The sequence below is a fragment of the Oncorhynchus mykiss genome, chromosome 7 (genome assembly GCF_013265735.2).
Source record: "Oncorhynchus mykiss isolate Arlee chromosome 7, USDA_OmykA_1.1, whole genome shotgun sequence".
NCBI classification, from domain to species: Eukaryota; Metazoa; Chordata; class Actinopteri; order Salmoniformes; family Salmonidae; genus Oncorhynchus; species Oncorhynchus mykiss.
In genome coordinates this window covers 48,214,887-48,236,748 of record NC_048571.1, presented here as the reverse complement: position 1 = coordinate 48,236,748, position 21,862 = coordinate 48,214,887, and the positions used below count along the sequence as shown (strand labels likewise).

The 21,862-nt window shown below is 44.7% G+C and overlaps 1 protein-coding gene across 17 annotated transcripts in view; it reads left to right on the top strand.

The window, feature by feature from the left end:
• LOC110527922 (death-inducer obliterator 1) overlaps positions 1-21,822 on the top strand; it is a 28,729-nt gene extending 6,907 nt beyond the window's left edge. For 16 of the 17 annotated variants that reach the window (XM_036983409.1, XM_036983401.1, XM_036983396.1 and 13 more), the window contains 12 exons: positions 67-385; positions 845-1,051; positions 5,710-5,926; positions 8,977-9,505; positions 11,376-11,535; positions 12,303-12,419; positions 12,639-12,794; positions 13,204-13,357; positions 13,524-14,197; positions 15,438-15,527; positions 15,633-15,828; positions 17,404-21,822. In XM_036983409.1, the coding sequence (XP_036839304.1) occupies positions 67-385; positions 845-1,051; positions 5,710-5,926; positions 8,977-9,505; positions 11,376-11,535; positions 12,303-12,419; positions 12,639-12,794; positions 13,204-13,357; positions 13,524-14,197; positions 15,438-15,527; positions 15,633-15,828; positions 17,404-21,119 (6,535 nt within the window). In that variant the 3' untranslated portion in view covers positions 21,120-21,822. The remainder of the gene's footprint in view (positions 1-66; positions 386-844; positions 1,052-5,709; positions 5,927-8,976; positions 9,506-11,375; positions 11,536-12,302; positions 12,420-12,638; positions 12,795-13,203; positions 13,358-13,523; positions 14,198-15,437; positions 15,528-15,632; positions 15,829-17,403) is intronic. The other variant, XM_036983405.1, reaches the window with a different exon arrangement.
• Positions 21,823-21,862: the final 40 nt, after the last annotated feature.

The following is a 21,862-nucleotide window of genomic DNA, read 5'->3' as shown; positions in this document are numbered from 1 at the left end:
ACTTTTGGACTAGCTATTTTTTCATATCTGTCTCTGTGCTCTGCTAAGTGTTCTGTGTGCACCCAGGTTCATGATCTGCTGCGACCGCTGTGAGGAGTGGTTCCATGGAGACTGTGTGGGCATCACTGAGGCTCGTGGACGTCTGATGGAGAGGAACGGGGAGGACTACGTCTGCCCCAACTGCACCACCAAGAAGAGTCAGACGGCCAAGCCCAATGGCAAACCCAAAGCAGCTGCCCCCGGGGCCCTCAAGGCCGAGCAGAGCCCCTCTGTGGCGGCTCCCTCAGCTGGGATGGAAGAAAGGGGTGACGACTTGGGGATCAAAGGGAGGATAGAGAAGACCACCAACCCCAGTGGGAAAAAGAAGATCAAGATCTTTCAGGCGGTAGGTTTCTGTTACTTTTCTCACAGCCCCGGTGGATGAAATCAACAAATGATCTATTCAGGCTTATAATGTCATGCCAATAATGACTTACTTAAAGATGTCTGAGAGCACCATATTAGGGATGGGCGTGAGTACTCGATTCAAGGTCTGTATTTGATTATTAATAATTGAGTACAAGCACTCAATGTATATGCACAGATATAGAGAATGTCAAGTGTAGTGAGAAAAATTCATTTTCGGTTGTGTATCATAACCAGTAATTGGAACAACCAATGGTGTACCGCAAACTGTATTTCCATCAGCTTCTTAAATAATTGAGTATACGAACATACTTTCTTTGAAATGACCATCCCTACTCCATATGACAATTTGTATATTGTAATCCCTGACACTTTTGCCTGTACAAGAATCCGTCTGTGTTGCACTGTGCACCTTTGTGACCTGTTTGAATTTCATCAGGCGGCAGAGGAGTCTAAGCTGCCCAAATGCATCGGGCCAGGCTGTGAGAAGACCGCCCTGAAGGACTCTGTCTACTGCGGCAGCGAGTGCATCCTGAGACACGCCGCCGCAGCCATGGCAGCCAAGTCAATTTCTGAACCCAAGCAGAAAGATCAAGACAAGGCTAAGGGACAGAAAAAAACACCTGGTGCCAGGGCAACGACCAAGGTAAACAAAGGGTTCATAAGATGACAACGATGTTTATAACTTTTCACTGATCTTATTGGAACCAGTGCACTGGTTATTAATACAATGAGTGGAGCATAAATTAAGCCCAATATGTATTCCAATGTTTTTGAAATAAGTTTTCTAAATCTGCCCCAAAAATGTACACCAATTTCTTATATGAAATTCTATATTTCTTTCTGTGAAATTGTGACTCATTACCAATGACTAACAAGGCCAGGCTAGATTTTTTTTCTTCTGAAATATCTGAGTAATTATAGTGAAATGACAAATGTCTGTTTACTTGCTAGATTATTTTTTCCTGGGTCATTGTTAACATTCATGGGAAGGTTGGCAATTGATTGCATCAGCAGGAACTACAAAACAGAATTCTGTTATGAGGAACATCTTGCCGAGGAGGGATGGGGTGACATTGCCCCAGGAGAAATGGTGCCGTCAGAAAGTTTTCATGCCTTTTGACTTATTCTACATTCTGTTGCAGCCTGAATTAAAAAACACAAAAAATAAAAACAAATATTAAAAAAAACATCCAGCCCATCTACACGCAATACCCCATATTTACAAGTTGAAAACATGTTTTTAGAAATTTTGGCTAATTTATTGAAAATTAAATGGAGCTATCTAAGTATTCACACCCCTTTGCTATCACCATCAAAATTTAGCTCAGTTAAAAACCTACACTGGTCCAAAAAGTTGCACCCCTTCCAAAATGGCCCGGGGGCTTTCCCATCCCTACCCGATATGCGTTCTAAAAAAATGTATAGACCTGGTCGGGTCTGCTCCAAGTGAGGGAAGCAACAGAAAAGTCAAATTTTAAGCTACTTTATTAGCCGGAGCTGATTAAGCTTGAGGTAGGAAGTGGTGACACGAGCACGGGCCTTGCTGTGTGTGTGTAGGCTACTGTGAGAGTGAGCAAGGGACACTGAGTGCAGGGAGGAGGGAGAAATGGCAACCACCAAGCCGACTTGAGCTATAGTAGACTAATAGCTGCCATATCTAGGTTATTTCATTCAATATGATTACGTAGTACCTGTCTTGACTGCATCAAACTGTGAGAAGCTACTCCATTCAGAATATTTAAGTAGCAGCCTACATGTTGGCTCTTGGTTGTTGTAGCCTATCCTTCAACTTTTAATTCCATCTTCCATTGATTTTTAGGTATCTCATAACTTTTGCCACACAGGGAGGCTCTGACTAGCCTATTTTCATGACTTATGATTGGCCAACAACAAGCTACACTCTCCACTCTTGTGAAAAGCAAGACCCGCAGCATAAATTATACAATATCGCTCTCTACTGCATTGGTCACGTTTGGGTATGTATGGGTCCCTCCTGACAAGCCAGTTAAAGTTACACTGACTTGTGACATTTATTTAGAATTCTGGCTCCGGACCCCCTCAGGTATTTGGGTAGAGGTGGATCCGTGACGACCTCTAGCACAGGTGCATCCAATTTCCTTTGATCAACTTGATTGGAGTCCACCTGTGGCCAATTAAATTCTTTGGACATGATTTAGAAAGAAACACACCTGTCTATATAAGATCCCACAGTTGACAGTGCATGTCAGAGCAGAAGCCATACCATGAAGTCCAAGGAGCTCTCCGAAGATCTTCAAGTTAGAATTGTGATAAGGCATATAGTATCTGGGGAAGGGTATAAAACGATTTCTAGATTGTTGAACGTTTCCAAGAGTAGTGGTCTCCAAATCTGGAACTACCCAGACTCTGCCTAGAGTTCGCCGTCCGACCAAAATGTGCAACCGGGCAATAAGGACCTTGGTCAGGGAGGTGACCAAGAACCCAATGAACACTCTGACAGAAATAGAGAGGGGATAACCTGGCAGAAGGACAACAGTCTCTGGTGAAGTGCTGTAATCTGGGCTCTATAGGTTAGTGGCCAGACAGAAGCCACTCCTGAGAAATAGGCACATGACTGCATGCCTGGAGTTTGCAGAAAGGCATGAGAAAGACTTGTAATTTAAGGCAAACGAGTCTGGTGTGATGAGACACATTTTACTCTGAATGCAAAGGGCTATATCTGGAGAGGAGCAGGCACAGCTCATCACCTGTCTAACACAATCTATACTGTGAAGTATGGTGGTGGCAGCTTAGTTACAGTTCATATAAGGAAATCGCTCAAATCATATAAACTCATTAGGCCCAAATCTATGGATTACACATCACCTGGGAATACGGAAATGCATTGGTTGGTCACACAGTGCATTTGGAAAGTATTCAGACCCCTTGACTTTTTCCACATTTTGTTACTTTAGTCTTATTCTAAAATTGATAAAATATTTTTCCCCCTCCTCGATTTACACACAATACCCCCACAATGACGAAGCAGGTTTTTAGAAATTTTAGCAAATGTATTACAAATAAACTGATCACATTTACATCGGTATTCAGACCCTTTACTCAGTACTTTGTTGAAGAACCGTTGGCAGCGATTACAACCTTGTGTCTTTGGTATGACGTTACAAGCTTGGTACACCTGTATTTGGGGAGTTTTTCCCATTCTCTGCAGATCCTCTCTAGCTCTGTCAGGTTGGATGGGGAGTGTCGCTGCACAGCTATTTTCAGGTCTCTCCAGAGATGCTCGATCGGGTTCAAGTCTGGGTTCGTGCTGGGCCACTCAAGGACATTCAGATGTGTCCCGAAGCCGCTCCTGCTCCGTTAATCTTTGCCTCGGTCCTGACTAGTCTCCCAGTCCCTGCTGCTGAAAAACAGGCCTTTAATCTTGCCACTCAACCATAAAGGCCCTGACCAAGACCCTTCTCCCCCGATTGCTCCATTTGGCTGGGCGGCCAGCTCTAGGAAGGGTCTTGGTGGTTCCAAATGATAGAGGCCGCGGTGTTCTTAGGGACCTTCGATGCTGCAGAAATCTTTTGGTACCCTTCCTTAGATCTGTGCATCGACACAATCCTGTCTCAGAGCTTTACGGACAGTTCATTCGACCTAATGGCTTGGTTTTTGCTCTGACATGCACTGTCAACTGTGGGACCTTTATTTAGACAGGTGTGTGCCTTTCCAAATGATGTCCAATCATTTGAATTTACAGCAGGTGGACTCCAAGTTGTAGAAACATCTCAAGGGTAATCAATGGAAACAGGATGCACCTGAGCTCAATTGTGAGTCTCATAGCAAAGGGCCTGAATACTTATGTAATTAAGGTATTTGATTTAACTTTTTATAAATTTGCAAACATTTCTAAACATGTTTTTGCTTTGTCATTATGGGGTAGTGTGTGTGTGTGTGTGTTGAGGAAACATTTAGTTAATCCAGTTTAGAATAAGGCTGTAATGTAACAATGTGGAAAGGTCTAGGAGTCAGAATACTTTCTGTTGTGCACTGTGCCTTAAGAAAAAGGGCCGTGGATCAGAACCTGTCAGTATCTGGTGTGACCACCATTTTTATCATGCAGCCTGACACATCTCCTTTGCATGGAGTTGATCAGGCTGCTGATTGTGTTCTGTGGAATGTTTTCCCACTCTTCAATGGCTGTGCGAAGTTGCTGGTAATTGGCGGCAACTTGAACACGCTGTCGTACATGTCAATCCAGAGCGTCGCAAACATGCTCCATGTCTGGTGAGTATGCAGGCCATGGAAGAACTGGGACATTGAACTTCCAGGAATTGTGTACAGATCCTTGGGGGCCGTGCATTATCATGCTGAAGCGTGAGGTGATGGCAGCAGAGGAATGGCACGAAAATGGTCTCAGGATCTCGTCACGGTATCTCTGCTTTCAAATTGCCATCGATAAAATGTTGTTTGTTCGTTGTCTGTAGCTTATGCCTGCCCATAACATAAACCCACCGCCACCATGGGGCACTCTTTACGGAGTCTTCCATCATCTCGGTGAAGTTGAAACTGGGATTCGTCCTTGAAGAGCACACTACTCCAGCGCACCGGTGAGCATTTGCACTTGGAATTCAGATCAAAACCTTGATGAGGACGACGAGCACACAGATGCGCTTCCCTGAGATGATTTCTGACAGTTTTTGCAGAAATTCGTTGTTTGTGCAAACCTATAGTTTCATCAGCTCCCCGGCTTGCTAGTCTCTGACCATCCCTCAGGTGAAGAAGCCGGATGTGGAGGTCCTGCGCTGGCATGGTTACACGTGGTCTACTGTTGTGAGGCCGGTTGGATGTACTACCAAAGTCTAAAAACAATAACGTTGGAGGCGGCTTATGGTAGAGAAATTGCATTTAAATTCTCTGCCAACAGCTCTGGTGGACATTCCTGCAGTCAGCATGCCAATTGCACGCTCCCTCAACTTGAGACATCTGTGGCATTGTGTTGTGTGACAGAACTGCACATTTTAGCGTGGCCTTTTTTGTCCCCCAGTACAAGGTGCACCTATGTAACAATCATGCTGATATACCACACCCGTCAGGTGGATGGAATATCTTGGCAAATGAGAAATGTTCACTAATAGGGATGTAAACAAATTTGTCTACAATTTGAGATTTTTTTTTTTTGCGTATGGGACATTTCTAGGATCTTTTGTTTCAGCTGATTGGACCAACAGTTTAGATATTTTTGTTCAGTATACATCCTGCATTACACAAATCAAGTTTTGCTATGGAACCTTTCCTGTGCCCTGTTACTGATTTTTGACTGAATGTCTCTTCATGCAGAAGAGTTCCACCACCGGAAGGAAGACCAGCAAGAGGTCCACAGAGGAGTCGTCGTCTGACAGTGAGGATGACAAGAAGGATGGTGATGAAGAGCAGAATGCAGAGCAGCAGCCACCACCACCCACCATGTCGTCCTGGTCCAGCGACCATAATTACAATGCAGTAACGCCAGAAAAGACTACACCCATAGCACCACCAACAGTGTTAAACAAAACGTGTATGTATCTCTTTGAAGGTCTTAATAATCCACTTTTAAACAATTTGTCGTCTCTCACTATAGGGGTTGTCAAGTGAGCCATCTGAATGTATTTGCATCGCTCTATTACGAGTTCTTAAACAAAACCACATTATTTTCCCAATGATAAATGTGGTTGCTGTTATGGCAACGTAATGCCTTCGATCAGTGGTGTCACGTTTATTTCATGGAGGGCCTAGCTTTAGTTCATCAATCAAGTACAAGGGAGGAGCGAAAACCCGCAGACACTTGGGCCTCTTTGGAATGAGATTGACACACATTAATGGCCCAGATCTTTGGGGAAAGCACTAATGAGAATGGGTCCCCAAATGTATTTGGAGTTTGAAAGTGTGTTTCATGGTTACTTAGTCAGGTATACAGAGTTACTGAGTGGGTAAGTACACATTTCTATGAAAGGATACAAACGTGACTATTTTAGGATTTATTTCTAAAGCTGTGTAAAAAAAAAAAAAAAAACGGTAACCATGAACAAAGCAATGATTGGGGATTATTTATGATAATTGAATCAAAGGTTACTGTATGCTGTGCGAATGTGTGTTGGCACTCATGTGGTGCGTGTGAGAATCTCCACGTGCTCCTCCAAACTGCTGTTCATCTAGAGGCAGTCCCTCTCGAGCAGGTAGGTCTCAGCGTTTTTTAAAGTTTTTAATCCTGGATTTATACAGGGAACTATACAGAAATACAGCTCACACTGTTGATGAATTGAGCTATAAGTATTCGGTGCAACCAAAGAAGTATTCACGATTAGCATTGTGAATGGTGTGCTGTTTCTTTATTGAATGTCATGCATCCAAACTCCCTCTGGGGCACTGGCGATAAAATAAAAGGTGTTAAGACAGATTTTTTGGAAGCCTTGATTGATTATATGAGGGGTCTCGGATTACTTAGGATGTCCTGGCCAGTTTCTCTCGGACAGCATGTGACACAGATCTACACGCCACGAGAGGAAGTGAAAGTCTGAAGCGGACTGACTCGGACAGCTGGAACAGGAAATCTATTGTTTCTTCTACTGAGACAAGACCTGCTGAAGACACTGCCCAGAAGTCTTCAGCACAGAAGTATTAGATGACTAGAAGAAGAGTGGAACACCAGAGTCGTCATCAACTAAACATAAAGAGCAGGGTGGCAGACCATTATTACCTAAGTTCTACCACACTTCTGTTTTACTGATATGAAATTACTGAGACTTTTAGGGACAATTTAGTATTTTTTGCTATGAACTCAGCTTTGTTTCAAAGCTTTAGCCAGGTTTCTAATTTTGAGGGAAGTAATTAGGTTATGTATAGTTTGGAATGCAAGTATTTTAAATGTGTGTGTTTGCATTGGTAGTTCATGACTTCAGGAATCTGCTTAGCCATGTAATTACAGCTGCCTGTTCTTCAGATGTATGGGGAGTGATGCCATATGTTATTAACTCATGACCTGCTTGCATGTCTATATACATTAAGATCTCCAATATATTATTTGCGCACATACATTTTGATAGTTTGCCAAGTGTTTTTGTGAGCAAATCAGTCGCATTGAAATTCCTATTGTGGCCCGTTTGTCTAAAAGGGTCTTGTTTGAAATCTGTGTATATGAACATATTGGTGATTTTAAAAGAATGCAAGTGATAATTGTTGTACAGGTAAGAACAGGTTGAGTAGTTAGGGCTGGAGGTGAATGATGTGTGCCTTTGGCTCAACGAGCAATTGTGTAATTGGACATGGCAGTAGCATTTTCTACTGATGGCACTCACAGGTATTTCCGTTTTTAATATACAGACATTTCTCATACTTTGGTAATGAGAAACAACGACGTGGCAGAAAATATCTGCTTTAACAAAGCTATGACTAATATCGATGTCCAAATTTTTACATATCAAGTCATACAAAAGCAATTGGTACTAGTATACTTGTCAGGCACAACCGGTGCCCCTGGGGAAAGATGTTGCATTGATCTTGAATTGTTCAACTTAATATTCCTTGACAAATATTTTGTCTTTATTGAACGCTCATTAGATGTGTGTACAGCTGAAGGTAGATGGTATTGTTAGAACAACCCTAGCTCTGTGTGCTGGCCTCACAGCAATATGAATTTTCAGTGGTGAAAATATCAGATTTGGTGTGGGATGTATGAAGATATGTAGAAGGAGATGAACGTTCAGACATTCTTTGCCCAAACATGGTAAGTTGGACTATTGGTTGTTTTCTGGCCACTTGATACAGTGGGTCAACTAGTGGGATCTTCAAAGGGAGAGTTGCATCCTAATGGAATCTAATTTTAGTTTTGTGTAAACCCCTGTACCCAGTGACTTTCCAGACAAGTGTTTTTTTTAGGGCTTAATATCTGATGGGTTGTTGATTGGGGTCTAGTGCTGTAGCTCAGGAATGGATGTAAAATGGTATGCATTTTATGTGTTGCTTTTTTTTTTGCTAATTTAGTACACAGTCGGGCCTAGGAGCGTTTAGTACGTTGGTCCCTTCTGATAACACTGAAGTGGTGTCTCGCCTACATTCTTCATGAAGAGGATCACCACCATTTGAACTAATGTTGAGACGATTGGAATTGCAGCACCCCCAAAATGGGTCCCTTTTATCCAAATTCATTTTACATCAATTTTAGCCAGAGAATAAAAGATTTCCAAATTCTGATTTATATTTATTGAACCTATTTTATGTGCATGCTTATAGTTGGCATTCTCCGTGTGTGGAAAGATGTATTTTAACCAGGTTTATTTTGTGTTTGTCGAGGTATTTATCATTAGATCCAAAAGGGGGAGGAGGTCCATCTTCAATATTTTGTTCTTTGGATGCATTCTGGTGTTTTTTTCTGGCAGTCTGTCAATAAGTGAATCTAAGATCACATTACATATGCCATCATTGTAAATTACTTAATGTGTTCTTAACTGTTTTGCTATTGAAATGTTTTACATTTTTCCCCCTGAATTCAATTGACTTGTCATATTTTTTCATGATGGGTCATAAACTGTTTCTACTTGTGTTTAATGCAAGCTGTTTTACACTCCACAGCTCTTGTAGAGAAGGGGAGTGAAGAGGACCAGAGTGAGAAGGAATCAACCCCTTCTGAGAAGAAGTCACCTGCTTCTACAGTGCCGCTCAAAGGAGGAAAGAAGTCCCCCAGCCCCAGATTATTAAAGACATACACCAGACGCAATAAACCAGCAACTCCAGGCAGCAGTGCTAAGGCACCAAAGAAACAACCACCTCCCCCTCCTAACAAAACCAAATCCAAGAAACCACATCCACCGCCTGCTGTCCTGACCCCTTCTGCCCCAGGTTCTTTAGATGCCCCACGACATCACGTCACAGGAGCCCTGAGGGTTGGCAAGTCCAGCTTTACCATCCCCAAGAAGCAGGCCCAGCCCCAGCAAAGGGACTCCTCAGGTCGTAGTCCGTCCAGAGTCGCATCCTCAGCCCCTTCCACCCGACACCATGAGCCAGGCGCTTCTGCACCTTCCATGATGTGCCCGACAGCTCCGCCCAACAACCAGATGAGACAGAACATCCGCCGCTCGCTCACAGACATCCTCTACAAGAGGTGAGTATCCCAGAAGTCCTAGACCTAGACTGATCCAAGTTTCGAGAGAATGGCTTAAATTGTCTCTTGAACTTCATGCAAGGTCATTCATCTGATTTATGGTTTGCATGTAGATTTTTTAAGAGAATACTAAGAAGTTGTTGTAGGCCAATGGAAAATACATTTGAAGTCAGAAGTTTACATACACTTAGGTTGGAGTCATTAATACTCATTTTTTAACCACTCCACAAATTTCTTGTTAACAAACTATAGTTTTGGCCAGTCGGTTAGGACATCTACTTTGTGCATGACACAAGTCATTTTTCCAGCAATTGTTTACAGACAGATTATTTCACTTATAAATGTCACAGTTCCAGTGGGTCTGAAGTTTACATACACTAAATTGACTGTGCCTTTAAACAGCTTGGAAAATTCCAGAAAATTATGTCATGGCTTTAGAAGCTTCTGATAGGCTAACTGACATAATTTGAGTCATTTGGTGGTGTACCTGTGGATGTATTTCAAGGCCTACCTTCAAACTCAGTGCCTCTTTGCTTAACATGGGAAAGTCAAAAGAAATCAGCCAAGACCTCAGAAAAACAATTGTAGACCTCCACAAGTCTGGTTCATCCTTGGGAGAAATTTCCAAATGCCTGAAGGTGCCACGTTCATCAGTACAAACAATAGTATGCAAGTATAAACACCATGGGACCGCGTAGCCGTCATACCGCTCAGGAAGGCGACGCCTTCTGTCTCCTAGAGATGAACGTATGTTGGTGCGAAAAGTGCAAATCAATCCCAGAACAACAGCAAAGGGCCCTGTGAAGATGCTGGAGGAAACGGGTACACAAGTATCTATAGCCACAGTAAAACAAGTCCTATATCGACATAACCTGAAAGGCCGCTCAGCAAGGAAGAAGCCACTGCTCCAAAACCGCCATAAAAATGCCAGACTACGATTTGCAACTGCACATGGGGACAAAGATCGTACTTTTTGGAGAAATGTCCTCTGGTCTGATGAAACAAAAACAGAACTGTTTGGTCATAATGACCATCGTTATATTTGGAGGGAAAAGGGGGAGGCTTGCAAGCTAAAGAACACTATCCCAACCGTGAAGCACGGAGGTGACAGCATCATGTTGTGGGGGTGCTTTGCTGCAGGAGGGACTGGTGAACTTCACAAAATAGATGGCATCATGAAAAAGCAGAAATGGTGTGGATATATTGAAGCAACATCTCAATACATCATTCAGGAAGTTAAAGCTTTGTCACAAATGGGTCTTCCAAATGGACAATGACCCCAGGCATACTTCCAAAGTTGTGGCAAAATGGCTTAACGACAACAAAGTCAAGGTATTGGGAGTGGCCATCACAAAGCCCTGACCTCAATCCTTGTGTAAATTTGTGGGCAGAACTGAAAAGGCGTGTGTGAGCAAGGAGGCCTACAAACCTGACTCTGTTACACCAGCTCTGTCAGGAGGAATGGGCCAAAATTCACCCAACTTATTGTGGGAAGCTTGTGGAAGGCTACCCAAAACGTTTGACCCAAGTTTAAAAAAATTAAAAGCTTTGCTACCAAATATTTATTGAGTGTATGTAAACTTCTGACCCACTGGGAATGTGCTGCTGAAATAAATCACTCTCTACTATTATTCTGACATTTCACATTCTTAAAATTAAAGTGGTGATCCTAACTGACCTATGACAGGGAATTTTTACTAGGATTAAATGTCAGGAATTGTGAAACTTAGTTTAAATGTATTTGGCTAAGGTGTATGTAAACTTCTGACTTCAACTGTACATGTTCCCCACATCTTTACAACTACATTGTCTAGAATGTATAGCTCTAAAATGTGTGTGACCAATGCAATTTAATTTATTGTCCCACCAGGGTGAGTGACAGTGATGATTTGAACATGTCTGAGAACGACGTGGGAAAACTGGCGGTCAGCATTGAGAAGGAGATGTTCAACCTGTGCCTTTGCACAGACAGCAAGTACAAGAACAAGTACAGATCCCTCATGTTTAACCTGAAGGACCCCAAAAACAAGGTGAGTCCACAGGTGTCTGCAGAAGTGACTAGTCAAGCGTGACTAGTCAAGCGTGACTAGTCAAGCAAGTGGTGTAGGCTAAACCAAATATGGTAAATGTTGGAAAGCCATGTACATGTAACTGCCAAAACAACGTAAATACCAACATAGTGTCTTAATAGGGCGTTGGGCCACCATGAACCAGAACAGCTTCGATGTGCATAGATTCTACAAGCATCTGGAACTCTATTGGTGGGATGCGACAGGAAATTCCTTTGTGTTTTGTTGTTGTTGTTGGAGAACGCAGTCTCAGGCGCCACTCCAGAGTCTCCTATAAGTGTTCAATTGGGTTGAGATCTGGTAATTGAGATGGTATATGGTTTACATTGTTTTCATGCTCATCAAACCTTTGTGATCACTCATGCCCTGTGGATGGGGGCATTGGCATCCTGTGGGGGTGTAACCATGGTAGCCAAAATAACTGGGCCTGCCCAGCATTTATACATGACCCTAAGCATGATGGGACATTTAATTGCTTAGGAATAGCTCAGGAACCATAACTGTGGAAGCACCTGCTTTCAATATATCCCTCATTCACTCAATTGTTTCCTTTTATTTTGGCAGTAACCTGTACATTTGAATGAGTATTTCTATATTATAGTATTGCGTTGTTGGTATGTGGGTGAATTGATCGTGAGTCATGAATTCAATTTAAATATTATTGAAATGTTTTATATTCACAAGCCATAAGTGCTAGGTGAGTAAATGGTATGTTGTGCTTGTCTCAGGGCCTGTTCTACCGCGTGGTCTGGGGAGAGGTCAGTCCCTTCAGGCTGGTGAGGCTGAGTGCAGATGAGCTACTCTCCAAAGAGATCTCAGAGTGGAGGAAGCCTGACACCACTGAGGTAAGAAGGAACTCCTCTGTTGACCTATTAGAGATCATGATAATGAAACCAATAATTCTATAGACAGAGCAGTACTAGGAATGGTATTTATTGTGCAACTAAATATCACTACTAAAGAGACCATATAATTAGCCTAATCTTCACATATTGAACATATAGTGTCTAACAATATACAATAAGGCCTACATCCAAGTTGATGACCTCTGTTGTATCCCATAGGCTCCCAGTGCTAGATCCCAGACAGGGCAGTCCAAATCGGGCCGTAGGCTTGATTCTGGCCCCCTTGATGTGGACATGGAGGACGCTCCTCCAATGTCTGATGGAGACGTATGTAACTCTGGCACCTCTCCATCTCCTCGCATGGCTTTTTCTGCAGTAAGTGGTGGCTTTCTCACCCTTTCTTTCACTTCCGCTTGCCTTTCATCTTCATTTTCCTTGCATAAGACAAATAACCATATTGTCCTGGGTGTTAACATGTGGGTAACATATTGTGGTTTTACAGTTTAATTCTCTTGCCGACCTGTCCCATACCTCTTTAAACTGTCGCTTTGTCCTACTGAAGCTCACTGCCACCCGCCCCGTGCATCACTCAAATCATGTTTCACACCCACTGTGCATCAATGTAGCTATTGTTTTAGAGATGATCTAATGATTCATGTGCTCAGAATATTTCTTCCATTCAGGACCTCATCATATTTGGCTATGGTTTGATGTGCTATTTGAGATTCCATTGTCAGTTTGTAGTGTTGACTGTCTCTCTGTTTTCATTTTACAATGTGTTCAGGAACTAGAGGAAGCTATCTCCGCTCCCTCTTCTGGCTCTGTTCAGGTGGGGGTGAAAAGTGGCAGTTCCCTACCAGACATCTTCAGCATGATGCGGGACACCACAGCCGAACACAGGGCCCACCTCTTTGACCTCAACTGCAAAATCTGCACAGGTAAAAATAAATGATGCAACAAACAGTGGCATAAAAACTTTACGCGTACCTGAATTCCCCTCACATATGTCCCGCATATCTTCATTGTTATTACTCCATGCTTAACTTTGATTAGTGGATTTGAAGGTTTAGGAGGTTTAAGTAACATCTGTCTCCCCTCTTCCAGGCCAGAAGTCTGCAGACGATGAACCAGCCGCCAAGAAGGCCAAACTCTCCAAGAAGCCTGAAATGAGGCAAGAGGTGAGGCGCTTGTCCAGGTCCTCCTCAGGTGAAGGTGCCCCGGTCTCTTATCCCGGCAGTGAGACGCCAGTCCCTGAGCCCTTGCCCTACCAGGAGGACACAAGCATCCATTTTCCTCCGTCCCAGACCCCAGCCCCTATCACCGCACCAGCCGTCTCCTCTGTCAGCATCACCCGCAGAGATCCCCGCATGGCAAGACACAGCTCTGGAGTGACGGTCACCCACTCTGCCCCAGACGCATCCATGGTAGCATCCATCTCAACAGATACCTATTCAAGACCCATTCCAACAGAGTCCTATTCAAGACCTATCCCAGCAGATACTTATTCAAGACCAGCCGTCTCAGTAGAGCCCGCTCCTGTTGCAGTGATGGAGGTGGTGCCCAAGGGGCCTCTGCCCATGCCCCCGGCTCCTCCACCTTCCATCCCCAGGCCCATCGTGCAGAAAGCTGCCTCGTCAGAGACTCCTCCAGAGGGCGAGACCGCCATCTTCCTCCATGGCCAGGAGATGATGTGGAAAGGATTAGTCAACATGCACACCGTGGCCAAGTTTGTCACTAAAGCATACCTAGTCTCAGGATCCTTTGAGCACCTGAAAGAGGTTGGTTATTCATTTGTTAGAAAAGATTACTGGTAGTTGTAGGTTTTTTTATGTGAGCTAAGAAAAACCACAACGAAGACAACAACTGCTAAGATAACTGTTATATTTGATAATAGTGAAAGTCTCACTACATTTTGGCCTTCAGTGCCTTCAGAAAGTATTCACACCCCTTGACTTTTCAACATTTTGTTATGTTACAGCCTCAATTTAAAATGGATTAAATTGAGATTGCGTGTCACTGGCCTACACACAATACCCCATAGTGTCATAGTGGAATGATGTTTTTAGACATTTTTACAAACTAATTCAAAATGAAGAGCTGAAATGTTTTGAGTAAGTATTCAACCCCTTTGTTATTTGAAGTCTAAGTTTAGGAGTCACATAAATTGCATGGACTCACTCTGTATGCAATAATAGTGTTTAACTAGGTTTTTGAATGACTACCTCACACATTTAAACTTTATTTAACTAGGCAAGTCAGTTAATAAGAACAAATTCTTATTTACAAGGATGGCCTAGGAACAGTGGGTTAACTGCCTTGTGACAGATTTTGAAGTAAAACTGCAAGAAATGTGACAAAGAAATTCACTTTATTTCCTGAATACAACGCATTATGGTTGGGGCAAGTCCAACACATCACTGAGTACCAACCTTTGTATTTTCAACCATGGCGGTGGCAGCATCATGTTATGGGTATGCTTGTCATTGTCAAGGACTAGGGAGAACATAATAGAGCTAAGCACAGGCAAATCCTAGAGGAAAACCTGGTTCAATTTGCTTTCCAACAGACACTAGGTGACAAATTCACCTTTCAGCAGGACAGTAACTTTAAACACAAGGCCAAATATACACGGTTGCTTACCAAGATGTCATTGAATGTTCCTGAGTGGCCTAGTTACAGTTTTGTCTTGAACATCTATGGCAAGACTTGAAAATGGCTGTCTAGCAATGATCAACAACCAACTTGACAGCTTGATGAATTTTGCAAAGAAGCTCATAGACTTATTTTCATTAAATTAGCTACAATTTCTACACGTTTTCACTTTGGCATATGGGATATTGTGTGTAGATGAAAATAAAGATTTAATCCATTTTGAATTCAGGCTGTAATAACAAAATGTGGAATAAGTCTAGGGTTATGAATACTTTCTGACGGCACTGTACTTGTTTGAATTGTTTGTGAATATATGGTAATATCATCTGAGTTTAACACAAAGGTGACATTGTTAATCCTGTACAGGATCTGCCTGACACCATCCACATTGGAGGCCGAATCTCTCCCAGCACTGTGTGGGACTATGTGGGAAAACTGAAGACATCTCTGTCCAAGGTAAAGCTTCCACCACAATCTAATGTGCGGTATTTATACACAACCTACTTCCTGGTTGAAGACCCTAAAGTCACACCCCTCTCTTTGTTTTTGCCTCATCTCCAGGACCTGTGTCTGATCCGGTTCCATCCAGCCACAGAGGAAGAGGAGGTTGCCTACGTCTCTCTCTTCTCTTATTTCAGCAGTAGGAAGCGTTTTGGAGTGGTCGCCAACAACAACCGCCGGATCAAAGACCTGTACCTCATCCCCCTGAGCTCCAAGGACCCCCTGCCCTCCAAACTGTTACCTTTTGATGGGCCAGGTAAGCATCTGCAGGGAGACGCACAGAGGCCTCTGATAACCCTAACACCCAAACACTGGATTGAATATGATGTGCCAAAGTCTCTATACCTCAAGACAATTAAGTTAGGCTTAATGTCAGTCGATAGTTTTGTCCAGAGTGGTCACTATGTTCAGGATTTTATTAATTTACTTAGTTTTCCTCTGTGTGAAAGGAGAGCTTGTTTCATGAAGTTGATTCATGATATACCTTGTAGGGGGCGAGCATGTCCTTCTGCTGTTGCCTTCCTCCATAAACATCCCTCTGTACTTGTTCTATGCCCCCAGTGTACTCTCTGTGTGTATATCACCTTGTATCACACGTCGGTCTTAAATAAAGGATGTTGTGCATCACAGGTTGGTGCGGCCTTAGACGTCAGTCTCAGCCTGTTGTTTTTAAGGCTCAGCTTTTATTCTGTAGATACTTGTGTGAAATGTTTGGGTAATGATGGTGTTACTGAAAATGACATCTGCCACAGTGTGCTACATTTAAATGACTCCTCACTGCAACTTGGTGTACTGTGTTAGTGGATCTGCCTGCATCTCCAGTACCCACACATCATAACTGAATGGGCAGCACCTGACCTACACCTAGTCCATCCCATACCACCAACAATGCCTGGAAAGCCATGGTAAGTTATTATGAGAGGTCCAGCTTGGAGAGCCTTGGACAGAGATGGTTCTACTCATGTTGGGGTTTTAAAGAAGATGAAGGACGAGAAGAATCTATGGATCTCAAACATTTACTGAATTGAAGAAACAAACACTTAGCCATCCATATAAATAGTTGTCAGCAGAGGTTGGATAAGTAGTGTCATAATTAAAAATGTTACATATAAGTTCAGTGGAATGCACTGTACAACACATATTGTCCGTTTTTATATAGAATAGTAAAGAATATGGAGATGTCCACTAATATTGACATGTGACTTCATGAGAATGCATGCTAATGACAATCTAGCAAGATGAGAAGCTTCGTGAAAGTTGCCTTTTTGTGTACCTGCAAAGTGTGATGTTAGATCAACAACAGAAACATGCAGTCTAATGCAGAGCACCGACAGTCAGTTCTCAAAGTATCATGGGGAGTTTAAGACTGCTCAGCAGTGTGATGACTAAGCACTCTTATAAAGGTTGTCTGTAGCTTACAATTCTTGTTTGTATTCTTTTGACACATGAATATTTTTAATTGAATGGTTATACTTGAAGCTGATTATACATGTGGCGTTTTGTGCTCATATTTTTTTCGTTAGAACAATTCGAAATGGGGAGAGTGAAGACCACAGCTTGTGGCTTTAAATCAACAGACCTTTTTGTGATCTGTTTTGTTTTATTGTGATCTGTGTGATTCCCGGTCTGTGAAATCCTGTTGTCGTCCATAGTATCTGGCATTTGAAACAAGCTCTCATTTCAGTTTCACTACAAACAAATTATCTCTGGAAATTTTAGTCATTTAGCAGACAAATCTATCGGAGATATACAAGTATGTAAGTGGATAAACGATATGTTCTAGAATGCTTTTTATTCAATTTTCACTAATTGTTTTAACTTTGCCTTGTAGGACTTGAACCAGCGCGCCCTAACCTCCTGCTTGGGTTGGTGATTTGCCAGAAGGACAAGAAGCGTGCTGGAGCCTCTTTGGAGACTGAGGAGAAGCGTTCCAAGATCCAAATCAGAGACCTAGATGATACTGGCCTTCCAAAACCAACCACCACCATCAAAGCTGAAGTCAAAGCTGAGAAAGCCTTGCGGTACACCCAGGATCTTCCCTTTCGCACAACCCCCCCAGGTACACCTCCCCCTCTCAGCTCCTCAGAGACCTCCTCCACATCCATGGCAGCCTTATCAGTGCTGTCATTCCTGTCCTCTGTCAAAGCCCCTGCTACAGACAAAGAGTCACCTGCCTCAAGCTCTGCTGCATCATCTGCTGCCAATGCCACTCCCCTTCAGACCATCCTGAAGACTTTGTTTGGGAACAAGAGGCAAGACTCTGAGGCCTCCATGTCTCCCTCAGAGCATGGTGCTGTTGACATCTCAGCCGTGCCTGCTACTCTGCTAGATCCCATTGTTCAGCAATTTGGACAGATTTCTAAGGAGAAGCAGGTGGAGGAAGATGAGGATGACAGACCATATGACCCAGAGGAGGAATATGACCCAGGCATGGGCTATGGAGCACCCCAGAAGTCAGTTAAAGAACCTGAGGTCATCAAGCAGCCAGAGGCTACAGATGTGGATGATGTGGCTTATGACCCAGAGGATGACACCATCTTTGAGGAGGTCAAGACTGAGGGCCCTGGTCAAGCCAAGGCCACCGGGGATCTGACCAAACAGCAGAAAATGGTGGATCTCAACAAACAGATTGAGGAGCAGAAACAGCAGCTGGAGGAGCAGGAAGATTCCATCCACGAAAAAAAGTTGACCACAGGGACATCAGCTGCCTCGTTCTCAGTCACAGACGGTTTGATCTCACCATCCCTACTGGCCAACAGTCGGCTCCTGCAGCTGGGCAAAAAAGTTGAAGAGTTTGTGAAATTTTCTTCTGCTGCTCCTTTGATTAACCAGAGAAGGGACCCAAGGCAGAGTAGGGATCCCAGGAGGCTAACCTCAGACTCAATAGAAAAAGTGGAGATGCCTCCTGCCAAAGACACCACGCCACCACCACAGACTGATGTCCAAGAACCAGAAACACCACTGCCCCAAGAAGAGGTTATAACAGATTCTCTTCCCTTTCTGGAATCAGACGCAACAGAGGTTTCCATTCCCCTCTTAGGTGAGCATGTAGAACCTGCTACGGAGGTCAATTACATGGAGGAACAAACTGTTGAATCTGAGGAAGTCGACCCAACCAAGAGTGACTTGGACAAATACAGTATTTGGCCAAATGCAGACAGCATTTTAAAAACAGGGGAGATTTCTAGTTTTGAGAAGAACCGTCAAGAGCCTACCTCCTCTGGCTACTTCAACATGTCCACAAACAACAACTCCTTAGCTTCACCTACAATTAATGTACTGTCTCAGAATGTCACCCAGGATAGCTCCACCCTGGTGAACACTCAATCATCCCACATGTCACATATGGGAACATCAAGCTACATGGACTACGGCGCTCCTCCTGACATTCTCCCAACAACCACGTTCCCACCCCAGCTTGTACCACCACCAATGCAGGGTCCACCCCCAATGCTTGGGCCACCACCCATGTCAGTTCCCCCACCCATGCAGAGTATTCCTTCCTTGTCAGGCCCTCTACCTATGCAGAGACCTCCTCCACCCATTCAAGTTCCTCCACCCATGCAAGTGGAGAGCAACCAGTCTCCGTACTCCCAATATGGGCCGCCTCCTGCTGCTTATCCTCCCTATCAGAACCAATGGGGAGGCTCTCAGCAGCAGTATGAGGCCCCCCCTGGTCCTCCACCCCAGACCATGATGCCACCCAGGGGACCCCCTCCATTCCAGCCGATGGGCCCGAGAGCCCCACCTCCCCAAATGTTCAATGCCCCCATGGGCTCCATGCCTCCCCAGCACATGGGGCAGCAAGGCCCCCCTCCAGGCCAGTTCATGGAGGGCCATGGCCTGCCCAGACCTAATTTTGACGGGCAAAACGGTTTAGCTCCACCAAGGATCAGTGGACTCCCTCCTCCATTCAACTTCCCTGGACCCAGAGCACCCCCTCCACCCTTCACAGGGCCTCCCCCAGGCCACTTTGACAACAGAGGACCTCCTCCATCCCACTTCCCTGGGCCCAGAGGTCCACCTTCTCATTTTGGGGATCATGGGTCCCAAGCCCACATGATTGACCCACCAAGAGGCCCTGTAGATCAGTACAACAATGTCAGTGTTGGGTCCTACCAGCAGGGCATGGACCATCACCAGGGTCAGACCCCTCCACACATGTACAAAGACAACCAGGCTCCCCCACAAGGCCCCTCTTACAGAGGACCTCCACACAACCAGTATGAGGGGCGGAGAGGCCCGCCTCCCAGTGGAGATATGGGTGGACAGCGCTTCCAGCCACCTAACCAGTTTCGGGGATCTATAGCACCCTCCCCACCACCACACAGGGGGTCTTATGATGACCAGGGACCCCCTCAGGACCACCGTGGGGCCCCACCACAGCATTTTGGAGGACCTGACCAGTATCGCCTTGACAGTCCAGGGGACTTGAGACCAGTTCGGCACAGTGGGCCTCTGCTCCCGACCCCACCAGAGGGCCCCATACCTCTACCAAACCGCATGGGGGGTCACAGCCCAGAGTCCCACAGGGATGACCACTGGCGACGACACTCGCCTGATATGAGGAGAAGGAGCAGCTCCACCAGAGAGGGCTCAGAACCTTGCGGTGGAGACAGGCCCAGTCGGTTTGAGGGGGGCCACAGAGACCGGGAGCCAATCCCTGGCTCCTCTCAGTTGTCTGAGGAAAGGCAAAGGGACCTGTCTGAGGACCGCAGGAGGGAGCGGGACAGAGAGGGGCCCCATGGAGCCAGGCCATGGGACAGGGGCCAGGACAAGCCCTGGAGCCGGGAGAGAGAGTGGGACAGAGGCAGGGAGAGAGACAGGGGCGAGAGGGAACGAAGCCGGGAGAGGGAGCGCAGCAGAGGGAGGGAGGGAGAGCGACATGGGGAACCCGAGGGTGACAAACGCAGGGAACCCGAGGGTGACAAACGCAGGGCGCCGGAGGGTGACAGACGCAGGGCGCCGGAGGGTGACAGACGCAGGGCGCCGGAGGGGGACAGACGCAGGGCGCCGGAGGGGGACAGACACAGGGCGCCGGAGGGGGACAGACACAGGGCGCCGGAGGGGGACAGACACAGGGCGCCGGAGGGGGACAGACACAGGGCGCCGGAGGGGGACAGACACAGGGCGCCGGAGGGGGACAGACACAGGGCGCCGGAGGGGGACAAGAGAAAGGACAGGGAGAGAGACCGAGACAGGGGCAGAGAGAAAGAGCCTGACAGGGGCAGGGAGAAAGAGCCTGACAGGAGAGACTACGACCGAGACAGACCCAGGATCAGAGACCGGGAGAGAGACCGCGACAGGAGAAGGGACAGGTCCAGGAGCAGAGACCGGGACAGAGGCAAGGAAAGAGAGTCTGACAGGAGAGACAACGACCGAGACAGAGCACGAGACCGAGATAGAGAGAGGGATAAAGACCGGGACCGGCACGACAGGAGCAAGAGCAAAGAAAAGAGAGAAGACAAAAAAGAAACAAACAAATCTGATGTCCCAAAGGAGAGCGATAAACCTGCAGAGGTTGAAACTGATAAAAACACATCGTAATGTCTTACTTTTGAGGACAATTCACTGTACTAAATCAATCACCCTGTAACTTTTACTTTCAGCACCATAACTAAATGTAAATAGACATTGGGAATGTGTTTCTACATGACAAATGATTTCATGGTACAATACTCTTGTAGTTCGAAAGGTCGGACCATTTTTTGCCACTTCATATTTTATGAATGTTATCACATTTGAAACTAATATTGAGGTCATTTAAGTTCATCTGACTATGATACCAGGTCATTTAAGTTCATCTGACTATGATACCATGTCATTTACATACAAGTACCTTTCTCCTGTCAAAGTACCTTTTCTAAGAAACACATGAAAGTAACTGATTAACTCCCTGACCTTTAATGTAAATATGAATGTATTTGTGTATATACCGGTATGTTTTTAATCACATTTTTCTAAGTAGAGAAATTATAAGCCATATATCTGGAATGGATAATGTGAGAATTTAGGAAACATTGATTGCTATAGTCTGAAGTCATTGGACAGTATGTGCTATATGTTCAGCAGTTACCACTGAATGGATGTACCTATAGTATTGCTAATTACAGTTGACATTAATTTTGTTTAAACTTGGCCAATTAAACCTTCTTTATGGCAATCTGTCATTAATGGGTTCTGTCTTTCCATTACATCTGACTTTAAAAAATGTCATGTTCAACGACTGTAATAAACACCACAGACTCCGTTTTATCTATTTGTTTTATTAAAATCATATGTATACAAAT